The sequence below is a fragment of the Chaetodon trifascialis genome, chromosome 23, assembly GCF_039877785.1.
Source record: "Chaetodon trifascialis isolate fChaTrf1 chromosome 23, fChaTrf1.hap1, whole genome shotgun sequence".
NCBI classification, from domain to species: domain Eukaryota; kingdom Metazoa; phylum Chordata; class Actinopteri; order Chaetodontiformes; family Chaetodontidae; genus Chaetodon; species Chaetodon trifascialis.
This window is the reverse complement of record NC_092078.1, coordinates 19,664,147-19,676,876: the sequence shown is the minus strand read 5'-3', so window position 1 is coordinate 19,676,876 and position 12,730 is coordinate 19,664,147. Positions and strand designations below refer to the sequence as shown.

The following is a 12,730-nucleotide window of genomic DNA, read 5'->3' as shown; positions in this document are numbered from 1 at the left end:
CAAGACACCAAGCACTCTATAGTTCGGCCAGCTAAGTCATGTCAGATTCTCTGCCTTGTCTACCAGATGCTTGGTGAGTAGTAGGATAAGGAATGCTGGAAGCCATGACCAAACTTGGTGTTTTGATGTGTCATACCCCCCACCCCCACCCCGAGTCAGATGCCTGAGAATGACTGTATGAAAGATAAGCTAATTTTAAAGTTATGTTATGTTATTCATGTCAAAATGAACTGCTGTCCTTGGTGGTAAAATGAAAAGCTAAAAAAAAAAAAAAAAAAAAAGGTTTACTTTAACAGAAGTTTTCTATCTCCCAAGCATCAGAGTTTGGAAAGCCGTATATATATATATGTGTGTGTGTGTGTGTGTGTGTGTGTGTGTGTGTATATATATATATATATATATATATATATATATATATATATATATATATATATATATATATATATATATATATGCAGATATGCCAGGCTATCCTGAATAATGTAAATCACAAAATTTTATGATGAAGATTGGAGTTAAGATTAGGGTAGGGCTAGGATTAGGTTAGGTTTAGAGTAAGGGTTAGGGTTTGTCAGGTAGTGGTTATGGTTCTGGTTATGGTGAGTCTCCAGGAAATTAATATCAGTCCATGTAATGTCCCCAGAAATGATAGAAACACATCTCTCTCTCTCTCTCTCCCTCTCTGTCTGTCTGTCTGTCTGTCTGTCTGTCTGTCTGTCTGTCTGTGTGTTTGAATGAGACAGAGAAAGAGTTAAGCAACTTTCCATATGCTCTGTCATGCTTTGGGCAAAAGAGATAGACAGAGGGTGAGAGAGAAGGGAGGGATGTGAATGTGTGTTGATGAAAAGGAAGCCTGTCCAGACAGTGTCAGATGACATCATTGTCTCCAATAACTTCTGTGCGTCTGTGTGCGTAGGTGTGGGGTGGGGCTTCAGACCATGCAGCTCCACACTATAAAAAGACAAAAACTTACTCAGTCATTCAGACTCAAGCACTGAAGGACACTGAAGCTGAAACAGGAGAGACCTACTGCTTTACATCTGACACCTTTCAACCAACAGGTAAGAGTTACAACTGAAGTTAGTTAGTTACTGAACTAAACATTTAGAGCTTTAGAAATTAGAATTTTAAATCTGATATAAAAATACTGCAAGAATTTTTTGTATTATGGTGCAATAAGAGAATCATGCAAAATCAGAGGGAATCACATCACTGCCCGTCTTCCATTCAGAACAACAAAGTCAAGTCAATTTTCTGATCTGTCAAATTTGATCTGTGAAAAACACAACTCAAAGAATGACATAGTTGTTTAAACATACGAAAACAAAAGTTGTAAAACATTAAATACAAACCTGTATAGATGTTGAATATTGGATTACAGCATATACTGTGTCAATTAATAAAATATGATACATACCATAGATTAAGCTACCCAACAACTAAGGATATAAAGAAGCTAATATAATTCAGATACAAGATGCACAACATCTGAATAGAATCAATTTCCAGGGTCTAGAGCAACAAGAAAAATTCATTAAATATTTTTTTTTTGAATGAATATGATTGGGCGGCACGGTGGTGCAAGCAAGGTAGTGCGTGTGCCTCACAGCAAGAAGGTTGCTGGTTCGATCCCCGGGCGGGGCCTTTCTGTCCCCCCCCCCCCCCCCCCGCAACCCCGAAAGGGATAGGCAGTATAGAAAATGGATGGATGGATGAATATGATTAAGAATCTGGGCAGTGTTAACAAAGGGTAAATGCAGTTGCTCACTATTAAAGTACAAACTATGTAGATACAATTTTGAACACTGTATAACAGCATTAAGAGAGTGTATCAGGTATGAACACAGGTTGTATAATCAAATTATAGTATAGTACAATATTCATTATTATACTAATGATTTACTACTCCACTTTAGACAGGATTTAACTGGATTTATTCAGCAATACCAAATGTTATCTCTTTTCAAAGACATTCAACATAGGAACCCAATGTTTAGAGCTTTAAAGTCACACAAGGCATAAGCAGCAATATTTAGCCTCTTCAGTGGTGGCAAGTTGCCTCTTTTAGACTAGTACACACAACTGGGAAATCAAGCTGTGTGGTGATCAATGAAGCATGTTTGCTCAAAGCTGGAAGTGACTGCTTATGCAAACAGAGGCTGAGCAGACAGCACTGACCTGTGACCCAGTACCAGTTCTATGCTGCTACTGATGCAAAGCTGTACTTACTGTATACACTATTGATGCCTGCAGTGGAAAACCAATGGTTACTGACACACACACACAGTTTCCAGTTCACACACTGATATGAATCCACATCCAGAATGATTCACACACCTTAATCTAAACCTCAGTGGCTCTCTCTCTCCTTCTATTTTATGTACCACACTTGATTGACAACATCTGAAAGCTGTTTGCAGCTTCTCTCTACTGTTCACACTAAATAAAAAAACAGAAACAATGCAGTCACAAATAAATGTGGGGTGCATTGTGCACGGGTTCACGTGTTTGTTTTCTTTATCTCTGAAGACCTTATTGGGCAGCATGTTGTCCTTTGTGCTCCTTTGGGATGCATGTCAGTACAGATGAAGATGTTTGAGAAAAATATGTTTTTTCAATAAAATATTAAGAAAAAAAAGGGTTTGATTTTTGTGTGTCAAACTGCACACTGAATCTGACTTTAAACTAACCACATTTACACTTACACATGTTTGTTTCTCTCTTTCTCAGGATGCTTTGCGTGCATATTTTCCTGTTGCTGACTCTGAGCAGAGTGGGGCTGGGCTCCCTGCAGGACAAACAGACTGACTTTGGCCTGAAAGTCTTCTCGCAGCTGATCCAGAGCTCTGTGGACAAGAACATGGCCTTGTCCCCGTATGGTGTTGCCTCCATCCTGGCCATGGCTCAACTCGGCGCTGCTGGAAACACCCACAGGGCCTTAACTACTGCTATGGGCTTTTCTCTGCATGGTGAGTAATAGGCACATAGATCAAAAGATAATCTGAATCAGGGCAACAATGAAAAAAAAATCCCCTATATCAAATGCAATGCAATATTATTTCTGAAGCAGTCATATACTGCAAATAACACGTAAATAACAACAAATTACAACTGAAATGAAGGGGATTCCACCAGTAACAAGGAATTTACCTGCATTCAACAGAAAGCTAAAAACAAATGCTAATACAGTACAATCATGAAGTTAATATAGTAATAGTAATAAGATGTAAGACACATTAAACACTTCCAAAAAGTGTAATTTATTAACACTACTAAAAAGTATACTCCACCACTCCATCACAGTAATGGATCTTTAAGCAGAATTCATCCTATTGGGTGTACCAATATGCTTCAGGGAGGAAGAAAAGAGAAAGAGAAAGAATAGAGATAAGAAATGATGGATCAGATGCTAACTCTTCCAAGAGTAATACTCAATAAATTTTGAACTTACCCAGTCCAAAATGATGAATGTAGCTGAACTCCTGAATGAATTTTGAACTCTGTGTATGTATGTTTGAGAGAGAAAGAGAGAGAGATTTAATTATTGGTCAATCATCAAGATAAAAATAGCAGTGTGGAAACTGAAAACTTAAGAGGGATGATGACACATGAATGAGGGAGGGAGAGAGAGAGAGAGAGAGAGAGAGAGAGAAATAATAGACATGGTTGACTGATCTGATTGTCACTGTTTTCCAGACAAAGCAGTGCTGAATAAAGAAGGCCTGTTAACTTGGGCAAATACTTAAAAAAGAAGACATCATCCTGTATGTGTGTGACATATAGAAAGAGAATGAGAGGATCTGTGTCTCTTGCATTACATTAGCTGTGAACTTACTGAGGAAAAGGGATGCAAGTGAAGTCATCCCCTAAAGGACTCCTCCTATAACAAACAAGTGAAGGCATCCCAAACACTGAGTAAACGCAGTAGCAGCAGGCCGTTGCAGAGTGGAGCAAGAGGCTGAGGGCTACATACACACCTGCGTATACAGGTATCACAAACTAACTAGAATACAAACTAACCTGGCCATAGAACATTAGCAAAAAATATGTTACTGACGTTTTATCATTATCAGATTTACCAAGGGGTTAGGTTGCTTTACTCATTACAAGTGTTCTGAAAGCAGTCCAGCGTACCGCAGGTTTTACTGCATGTCCCTGTTCAATGTCACCACCACCACTGTCATCGGCCATGGAGCTGTTGGAGGCCCTGCCGTGGCAAACATATCAGAATTTTTTGCGCATTTGGCAGTGTTGGCTTGAAGAGCCAGCTTCTTCTTGTCTTGCAGTTCGTCTGTACCTTGTTTTCCTTTTCTCTCCATTTTTGAAGATCCTAACAGATTACGTTACTGACGCAAAAGAGTGGAAGTGTTTCATGATATGACTGGGGGAGATGAGCCCCGTCACATGTCATTGAAGAAAGATGTCAGATGGCCTACAATTACCTCAGATTAATTGCACTTATTGACGTTTGTTGCAATACAGAGTTTATCCTTGTGTCAGATTACTTGTTAAAGTTAGCAACGCATAGTTTTGACCCTACTAGTATACCCGATTACATGGGTAGCAAGCTCAAGGGAGATCAGGTTAAGATGCTGGCATTCATTGATATTCATTTGTTGTGCACGTCTATGTGAATGTCTTAATATACATGAGTGTGTGAGTAAATATGTAATGTAATGTAATAGAAGCATGAGAAAAATATCAATGCATACATACTCTAAATCAGTGGTGGAAGAAATACTCAGATCTCTTACATAAGTAAAAGTTGCAATACAACAGGGTAGAAATGCGTCCTGCATTCAAAATTTTGCTTAAGTAAAAGTACAAAAGTATTAGCATTAACATATACTTCCAGTACAAAAAGTACAAGTGCTCATTATGTAGAATGGCTGATTTCAGATGAATGTATAGCAATGATTTACAGTTACCACTGTATTAAAATGTAAATTACTTTAAAGTTGCAGCTAGGGAAGGTGGAGCTATTTTTTAACTATATGTAAGTTTTAATAGCTTGTGAATTTCACCCTGGGGATATCTTGTCCATAGCTGAAAATGGAAATACTTAAAGGACAAGAAACTCAAAACTGTATTTAAGTACAGCAATTGAGTAAATGAACAGTAACTTCCCACCACTGTTGTAAAGTGTTCTGCATCATAGGAACAGTCCCCTTTCCCTCCAAAATTAAAACACACACACACACACACACACACACACACACACACACACACACACACACACACACACACACACACACACACATATTTACTTAATTTTATACATACATACATACATACATACATACATACATACATATATTTTTTTTGGAATCATTGTTTAGCTGTAACAGGTAAGGTTAGAACCCAATAGCAGTGCTACCTGTATGCTGGAGTCTGTTAGAGTCTTAGGCGGGGCTGGTTTGATGCTTTGCTCGGGGCAAGCGACAGTCTCAGGAATTGTTTGGCACGCAAAATAATTGGCTGAGGTAATTACCAGTGGGCAAGAGAGGACAAGGTCAAAGGCAGGCAGGATTGATAACGAGAAAGCAGTCCGATACTAATTGATGAGTCTTGCATGTAGGTGAAGAACAATCTGGCAAAGAGTGAGAGTTTGGGAGCAGCTTAAGTATGGCATGGGTTGTGACTAGTCTCAGGTGTGAGCTACGCTGATTGAACAGGTAGGTGTGACAGAGAGGTGAAGCATGCAGGCTGAGCAGGTGTGCAGATGAGGAGAGAGTGGCAGCAGGTAAGAAGCTGGCAGACTGTTACAGATAACTACATAAACCATGTGACTCCGTGGTGAGCAAGAACAATTCTCTTAGGATTAGGATAGCAGGACATTGTTACTTTCGGTTGTCACATTGCACTGTTTATTTTGAGAGTAGACTAGGGAAGATAGCAACTGCAGCCCCAATGGCAGGTATCTGGGTAGCTGGGTCCAGATCCAGCCCACTGAAGAAAGAGGTTATGAAATGTACATGGAGGGGGTAACCCATGCGTGATTTCATGTGCCTCACATGATTTCTTGAATCGAAGTCCATGGCAAGCTTAATACTGATGAAACAAACAACAAACCAAAATTCATTTTGCTTTTGCAGAGCGAGGGATGTCTCGGCAGCAGCGCCTTCTGCAGCGGGATCTGTCCAGTGAGGAGGGGGTGGAAACAGCCAGTGGGGTTATGGTGGAGAGGAAGATTGGCCTAGAGAAGGGATACCGCCGGGCCTTGGCCAAGGCCTTCCAGATCCATGCTCACCAGGTGGACTTCACCAAACCAGACGAAGCAGTCAGCATCATCAACTCATGGGTCTCAGACCACACTGCAGGTGCTTAGACCATGCTAACTGCATGTCATCTGCAGGATTTTCCAAAGAACTACTCTGCCACCATCATTAACCTGATTTTAACTAGTCTGCTTTCTTTGATTCCATCTTTTAAATCCTTTTTAACCCCTTTGTTGTATTTTCTTCTGCAGATGTCATCCCTGAGTTCTTGGCACCTGGATCGCTGACTGATGAGACCCGCCTGGTCTTTCTTAATGCTCTCCACTTTCAGGGCCTGTGGAAGGTTCCCTTTAATCCTAAACTGACACAGAAGAGGATGTTCCACTGTGCCAATGGAAGCACTGTGGCTGTGCAAATGATGACACTCACCAACCGCTTCAACTACGGTAGGCTCAATAGTCTTAACCAGTGCACTTATTTACAAGGAAGGGACATGGCATAGCAGGCACCAAATTATCAGCAAGTGGTACAGCACCCCCTAAAACCAGGAATTATAAATGGACTGTATTTGTATAGTGCTCTTCTAGTCCGAAGACCACTCAAAGTGCGTTCACCCGTTCTCACATACATTCATAGGGCAGCTTAACCACCTGCTCATTATGAGCATTATCTGGTGTGAGTGGATACAATCCACTTAACAGTGGATACAATCCACTCACAGCAATGGAATGAAAGATGCAGATTCGCAGCAGAAAGAGAAAGAGAGGAAAAAGAGCTCATGTGGACGAGGGTGAGAGAGAGTTCATGAGAACATCAACAAAAATGCTGACTTAAAAAATGCGTTTGATCATGAATGTACTGCCCATTAGCGCCTCCTCATGGAGCCAATGCTGGACACTAGGCTCCAAATATGACAAATAGTCTGGTTTTACGTAGAAATATACATCCAACTCCTTATCCTTAATCCTCAGGTGAGTTCGTGACTGCCAGAGGGGTGGACTATGATGTCATTGAGGTCCCATATGAGGGTGACTCACTGAGCATGCTCCTGGTGTCACCCATTGAGCCTGAAGTGCCACTGAGCATGCTCATTGAGGATTTCAGCAGCAAGAGGATTCAGCAGTGGAGAACAGAGCTGAGGAATGTCAAGATACAGCTGGCCATGCCTAGGTGAGGGGAAAAATGTCCAAGCAGTATATGGGTACCCAACAGTAAATGATCTTTATAATGATTTCTCATAGGGTAAGTGTAGATTTACGGTTGTTTGAGTCATTGATTCTTATGTCTACCAGCCTCAAACAACCAGGATGAAACTGAGGATTTGTGTGTGTTTTTGCAGGTTTAGTCTGACCTCTGAGTTGAATTTAAAGACTACTCTGCTTAAGATGGGTCTGGGAGACATGTTCAATCTGGCTACTGCTGACTTCACATGCATCACTAGTAAGTAAATTTCCTATAGGAAGACCAGATTAGGTTTTTGCATGTCATTCATTTTTCCGTAGTTGTATCTGGGGCTTCTTATTCTAATCTCTGCATTTTTACTTTAGTTCTATTATTTTCCATACTACATGACCATGTAAAATCTGCAATAAGTGTAGTAAATTCAAATGAACTATACATCTACTCTGTGTGTTTCTGCCTTTCCAGCTGATGAGAGACTGTGTGTGTCGAAGGTTCTGCAGAGAGTGAAGATTGAGGTGAATGAGCAAGGAACCAAGGGCGCAGCTGCAACAGGTTGGCTAAAGTATTGAATGTCATGTACCGAAAACTCGTGGGTTTAAAGAGAGTTTGATTTTTCTGGCTAATGCAGAGTGACTGGATATCTTTTGGATCAATGCATTAGGTCTCCTTTGAAAGGATAATTTTAGTTTTGAGCATAATTTCTATTAGGAATAATAATATTACTCAAACCAAGTGAATTGCGGAATCACAACCAAAAAAAATAATTTTGGCAGAAACATGAAAATAAACCCTCCAAATAAGGTGGAATTATCATCTAAGCAAAGATCCAGTCAAAGCCAGTATCTATATAGTTAGATATAGAGAATCAGAAAAACACTTGTCTCTGTCCAGAATGATATCCACGTCATTTTTATAATGACTTAATTATTACTTAATGAATTACTTGACTTAAAAAACAGGAAATTACAAATTAAGTTGATGACTTTGTTTGGTGGATGGAGGAATGGTAATGGGTTGGTGCAAATTGGAATACAGAATTATAGACCATAACATGAAATGATGAGGATTTTAAGGTGGTGATAATTACCTCATCTGTGATACTGTCTTGTAAAGAGGGCCTGTGTCAGATATAGTTTTAAGACTTTTATTATCTCGGATAATATTATGCATGCTATTTGGAACATGTTCCTAAATATAAGTTTGGTTTAGTCAAAATACAACAAACAAATCTGATTTAATGCAAACATGGGACATTGTTGTAATCAAAAATATTGTTTGGTATGTTGGATCCAGGCAAAAACAACAAGGGGAGCCCACAGCTAAATTTTGCACAGGGCCCCTGCACACCTCACAGACACTAACATGTTCTTCATGTCTTTTCTCTTAGCTGCTGTGATGTTTTCTCGTATGGCAGTGGAGGAAATTACTCTGGACCGACCCTTCCTCTTCCTCATCCAGCACAAAAACACAGGTAATACTTTCAGTACATTTTAATTTCAAATCCAATATTACAATGCCAAACAGCAGTCCAGGAATATATATATATGTATATATATACACACACACACACACACACACACACACACACACACACACACACACACACACACACACACACACACACACACACACACGTGTGTGGAGGCGCATGTGTCTAACTTTTTCTGTCTCGGGTTCAGGTGTTGTTCTGTTCATGGGTCAGTTCAACCATCCTCAACAATAACCCATTCTGAAGACATGCCTTCATTCCACAGAGACTTCTGCTGCTCATACTTCACATGGTGACCAGACCTACAGAATTAATGGCTTATTTTAACTCTATAGACTAATCCACTGAAAGGTTGATTTATGTACTTAACACAGCAAGACTAAGGTGAAGTGACCCAGATTTAACATGACAGACAGTGGAAACATGATTGACTGAGATTCTTTGAAAAGTGTCAATTTATTTCTCTGAATGATTGTTGTTGGTGAGACAGAAAGAAATATGAAGGAAAGGTGCCTGATGCAACGGGCATCCACTGCACATCACAGAGAGATGTTAGGACACTGATGTCTACATGAGCACCAAAAAAAGCTGCATTTTTTTAAAATGTATTTTCACAATGTTGTAATATAGTCTATTTTTGTTATTACCAAGTTACATTTGTATTTTGCAGTATTTCTATTTATTAAAATATTAAGTTTTTACAAAGCCACAGTCTCTGTGATTGAAGTTTTGAGATCTGTGGAAGGTAAACACAGACCTCTTGTGTCCAAACAGCCAAAAGAAGAAGAATCGGAGGGACATTCTCTTTTATTTGTTACACACTACATACACGCTGCACACGCCATGCATTGGTGTAATTTGTCCTCCGCGTTTGACCCAAACTGCATGTCTTTTCGCTGTGAGGTGACAGTGCCATGCCACCGCGAACAACTTGATGTACTGTATATCCGTCCATGCTTTACACACAATGAATAAAGGTCAAATAGTATAAAATGTAGATATAAATTTTGAGTACAATCTAGTTTGGACCATGAAATAATAGGATTATATGCATGCAAACACAAAATTTCAATTAACAGTTCCAGTTGAAGTCCCCTTCAAAAAATATGTTTTGCTTATTGTAACCCTTGGATGTTTGATCTTCACTGTGCAGAATGATGTATGTGCAAAGTTTGACACTGGAAGGTTGTTTTCAATTTCATGTGCTGATGGAGGAACATTTCTCACCCTTTGCTCATCCTAAATCTGATTTTGAGACGTGCACTTTTAAGTATAATTTGTGACATCACAAGTTGGGACTTGTCACTTTTTATGACAAGGAGGGTGTTTTGGACCCAAGTGCAGAACCACCACAGCACGGATATTGCTCATATCAACTTTAATGTGAGACTTGGCAGGTCCAGATAAGCAGCAACAATAGAGTCTCGAGTAATGCACGGTGAATCAAACATCAAGCAGTCACAGGCAAGCAAGATTCAGGAAGTACTAATATCAAGTTTTTGAGTCTCTTTTGGTGCAGCAAACACCAAACAGTCTCAGGCAAACCAAAATCCAGGAAGCCTGAGGCCAGGGGCGGGACTTGCGGACAGGCAAGCCAGGCAGTTGCTTGGAGCCCCAGCCACTTATTTTCAACAACGATTATTTATAGGCCTGGGCTTTCAGGGACCTCTGTTGGTCCCTGGACCTCACTAATCTATTTTTACTACTGATAAGGGGCTGACTGATAGCACAGGTGAGCAGATGAGAGGACAATGGTATACTGTGACACTTTTTGAAGTTGGAAACACCTCGCTATCGAACTTATATGCATATCCATAGATTCTGGAATGAGATGGAGTAGATATCATCATATCAAGTACATTTTATTTTTTAATAGTTTTTTAGTTAATTTAACTTTTTTGTGGAAAACAATATCTGATGCAAACTTATTCAAAGCTGATTGTTTTATGTCTGAAAACATGTGGGGGGATATTTAATTTTATAATTTTAAATGGACTTTGGGTCCTCACCACAGAATACAAATACCACAGTTACCACTTAGACGACTTAGGCGGTTTCTTTATTGATCCCAATTTGGCAAATTATTTTGTTGCAGTAGGAATTAAACATACAGCATGCACAGGATATATACACTTTTATATATATATATATATAGTAAAATATAACTAAGTATATAAACAGTATTTAGAGCAAAATATTTTGTGCAAGTATCTTCCATATTATGCTTCACTTGTGATTTTGTGAGAGGCTACTAGCAAGTGAGACAATTGGTGGTAGAAGAGAGTCAAAATGAAAGGACAGTATAAACATAGTCATTGGTGGAGCATTCTTTCGCTTCTTTCTGACCCACTCATACTTGTTGCATGTTGCTTTTCCCTCTGCTTGGTACACTTAAATGCATGTGGTGTATTTTACATAAACCATAACCCTGACCGACTTTGAAGTATGGGTGTGCCTCCTCCCATTTGGTGAGATACTTTTAGTCTTATTGGCAGGTACTCCATTCTTTTCACGTTCATTCCTTCTTGCTTCTTCTTGTTTAATTGGTGGGAGACATTTGACCTAAGACTCCTCATCAGATGTTACACACTGCAAAAACAGACCTACTAGAAAGAAGCAAAATATTCTATCAATTCTTAAATTCAAATTATCTTGTATCAAACAAAAAAATGCCTATGGGGGTAACATTTTTTTACTTGACAAGAATTCTTAAAATAAGCACAAAGTTCTTGCCTCTGAAAGACTAAAATGGATCTTAAAACTAGACAGAAAATCTTTAATTTTAAGTAAGTTCTTCTATAACAAGCAATGAAAACCCACTTATTTAAGATTAAGTTACTTAAAATTAGAATTTTGGTCTCTTGACTGAGTTAACTTTAAGAAATGACACCTTAATCTGGGATTATTACTAAGTATAAAAGTATTTAAAATAAGACAAAATTTCTTCAAACAGCATTATAAAAATAAGTGACTTTGTCTTAAATCAAGACACCAAAACATTCTCATTTTTTATTAACTTTGCAATACAATTGCTCAATTCAACATTCTTCAAAGAACCACTTCCAGATTCCAGATCTATCACTGACAGATATGAGTTATAACCTCACTGTCAAATTAAAAAATCAGCTATTGTAGCAGCACAAAGTGTCTAAAGTGTCTAATAAGCCCATGAAGAAGTGTGGAAATGCACTTTGGGTAAGTGAGGTGCAGGGCATAGTAATATGCCATGAGGTAGAGCAGTCCCTCATTAAACCTCCCAATGTTGAAGGTGGTCACTGGCATGTTTCCAATGGCGATCATGCAGTTGCCCTCAGAAACAATGACAACTGGACAAGACAGTGGTCGCTGGCGCAGGAAACCATCAGGATCCTCTGAAGTCCAGATGACACAAATCAATGTGGAGGATTAGAAAAACATCACAAGTAATACACACTTTGACCTGGACTAGGACATTGGTGAAATCATAATTGTACCTAAAAACATATAGTCACAGTAACCCCTGAGAGGGAGAAGATGTTGTACTGTCATTGTTGAGTACTGCAAATACTGAATGCACCACAGCTAGTTCCAATGAAGTTAGTACTACAACAAGTACGCTATGGAGAACGCTTCCCCTTTTGATCTTTTGAAATGATAAAAGTTTATCTCAAAGTAACTAAACTGGACATAAAATGTAAAACTGGACATTTGAACAGAAGGTTTCACATCTGCTCTTCATCTCAGAGATGTACTGGGAGTTGGTTGGTTTGATGACTCGCTGCAGCTCATCCAGCACCTGAAAAATAGATTCAGATACAGAAAGAAAATAATGTAATGTTCACTGCTAGTCCTTGTCAAACAT

General features: G+C 39.1%; 1 protein-coding gene across 1 annotated transcript; it reads left to right on the top strand.

The window, feature by feature from the left end:
- Window positions 1-979: 979 nt before the first annotated feature.
- On the top strand, window positions 980-9,597 carry serpine1 (serpin peptidase inhibitor, clade E (nexin, plasminogen activator inhibitor type 1), member 1). The gene is made up of 9 exons (XM_070993389.1): window positions 980-1,061; window positions 2,731-2,969; window positions 6,096-6,320; window positions 6,470-6,664; window positions 7,190-7,388; window positions 7,558-7,658; window positions 7,866-7,952; window positions 8,788-8,871; window positions 9,080-9,597. Exons 2-9 carry the CDS (start codon window positions 2,732-2,734, stop codon window positions 9,121-9,123), a joined length of 1,173 nt encoding a protein of 390 aa, XP_070849490.1. The 5' UTR covers window positions 980-1,061; window position 2,731; the 3' UTR covers window positions 9,124-9,597.
- The last annotated feature ends 3,133 nt before the right edge of the window (window positions 9,598-12,730 follow it).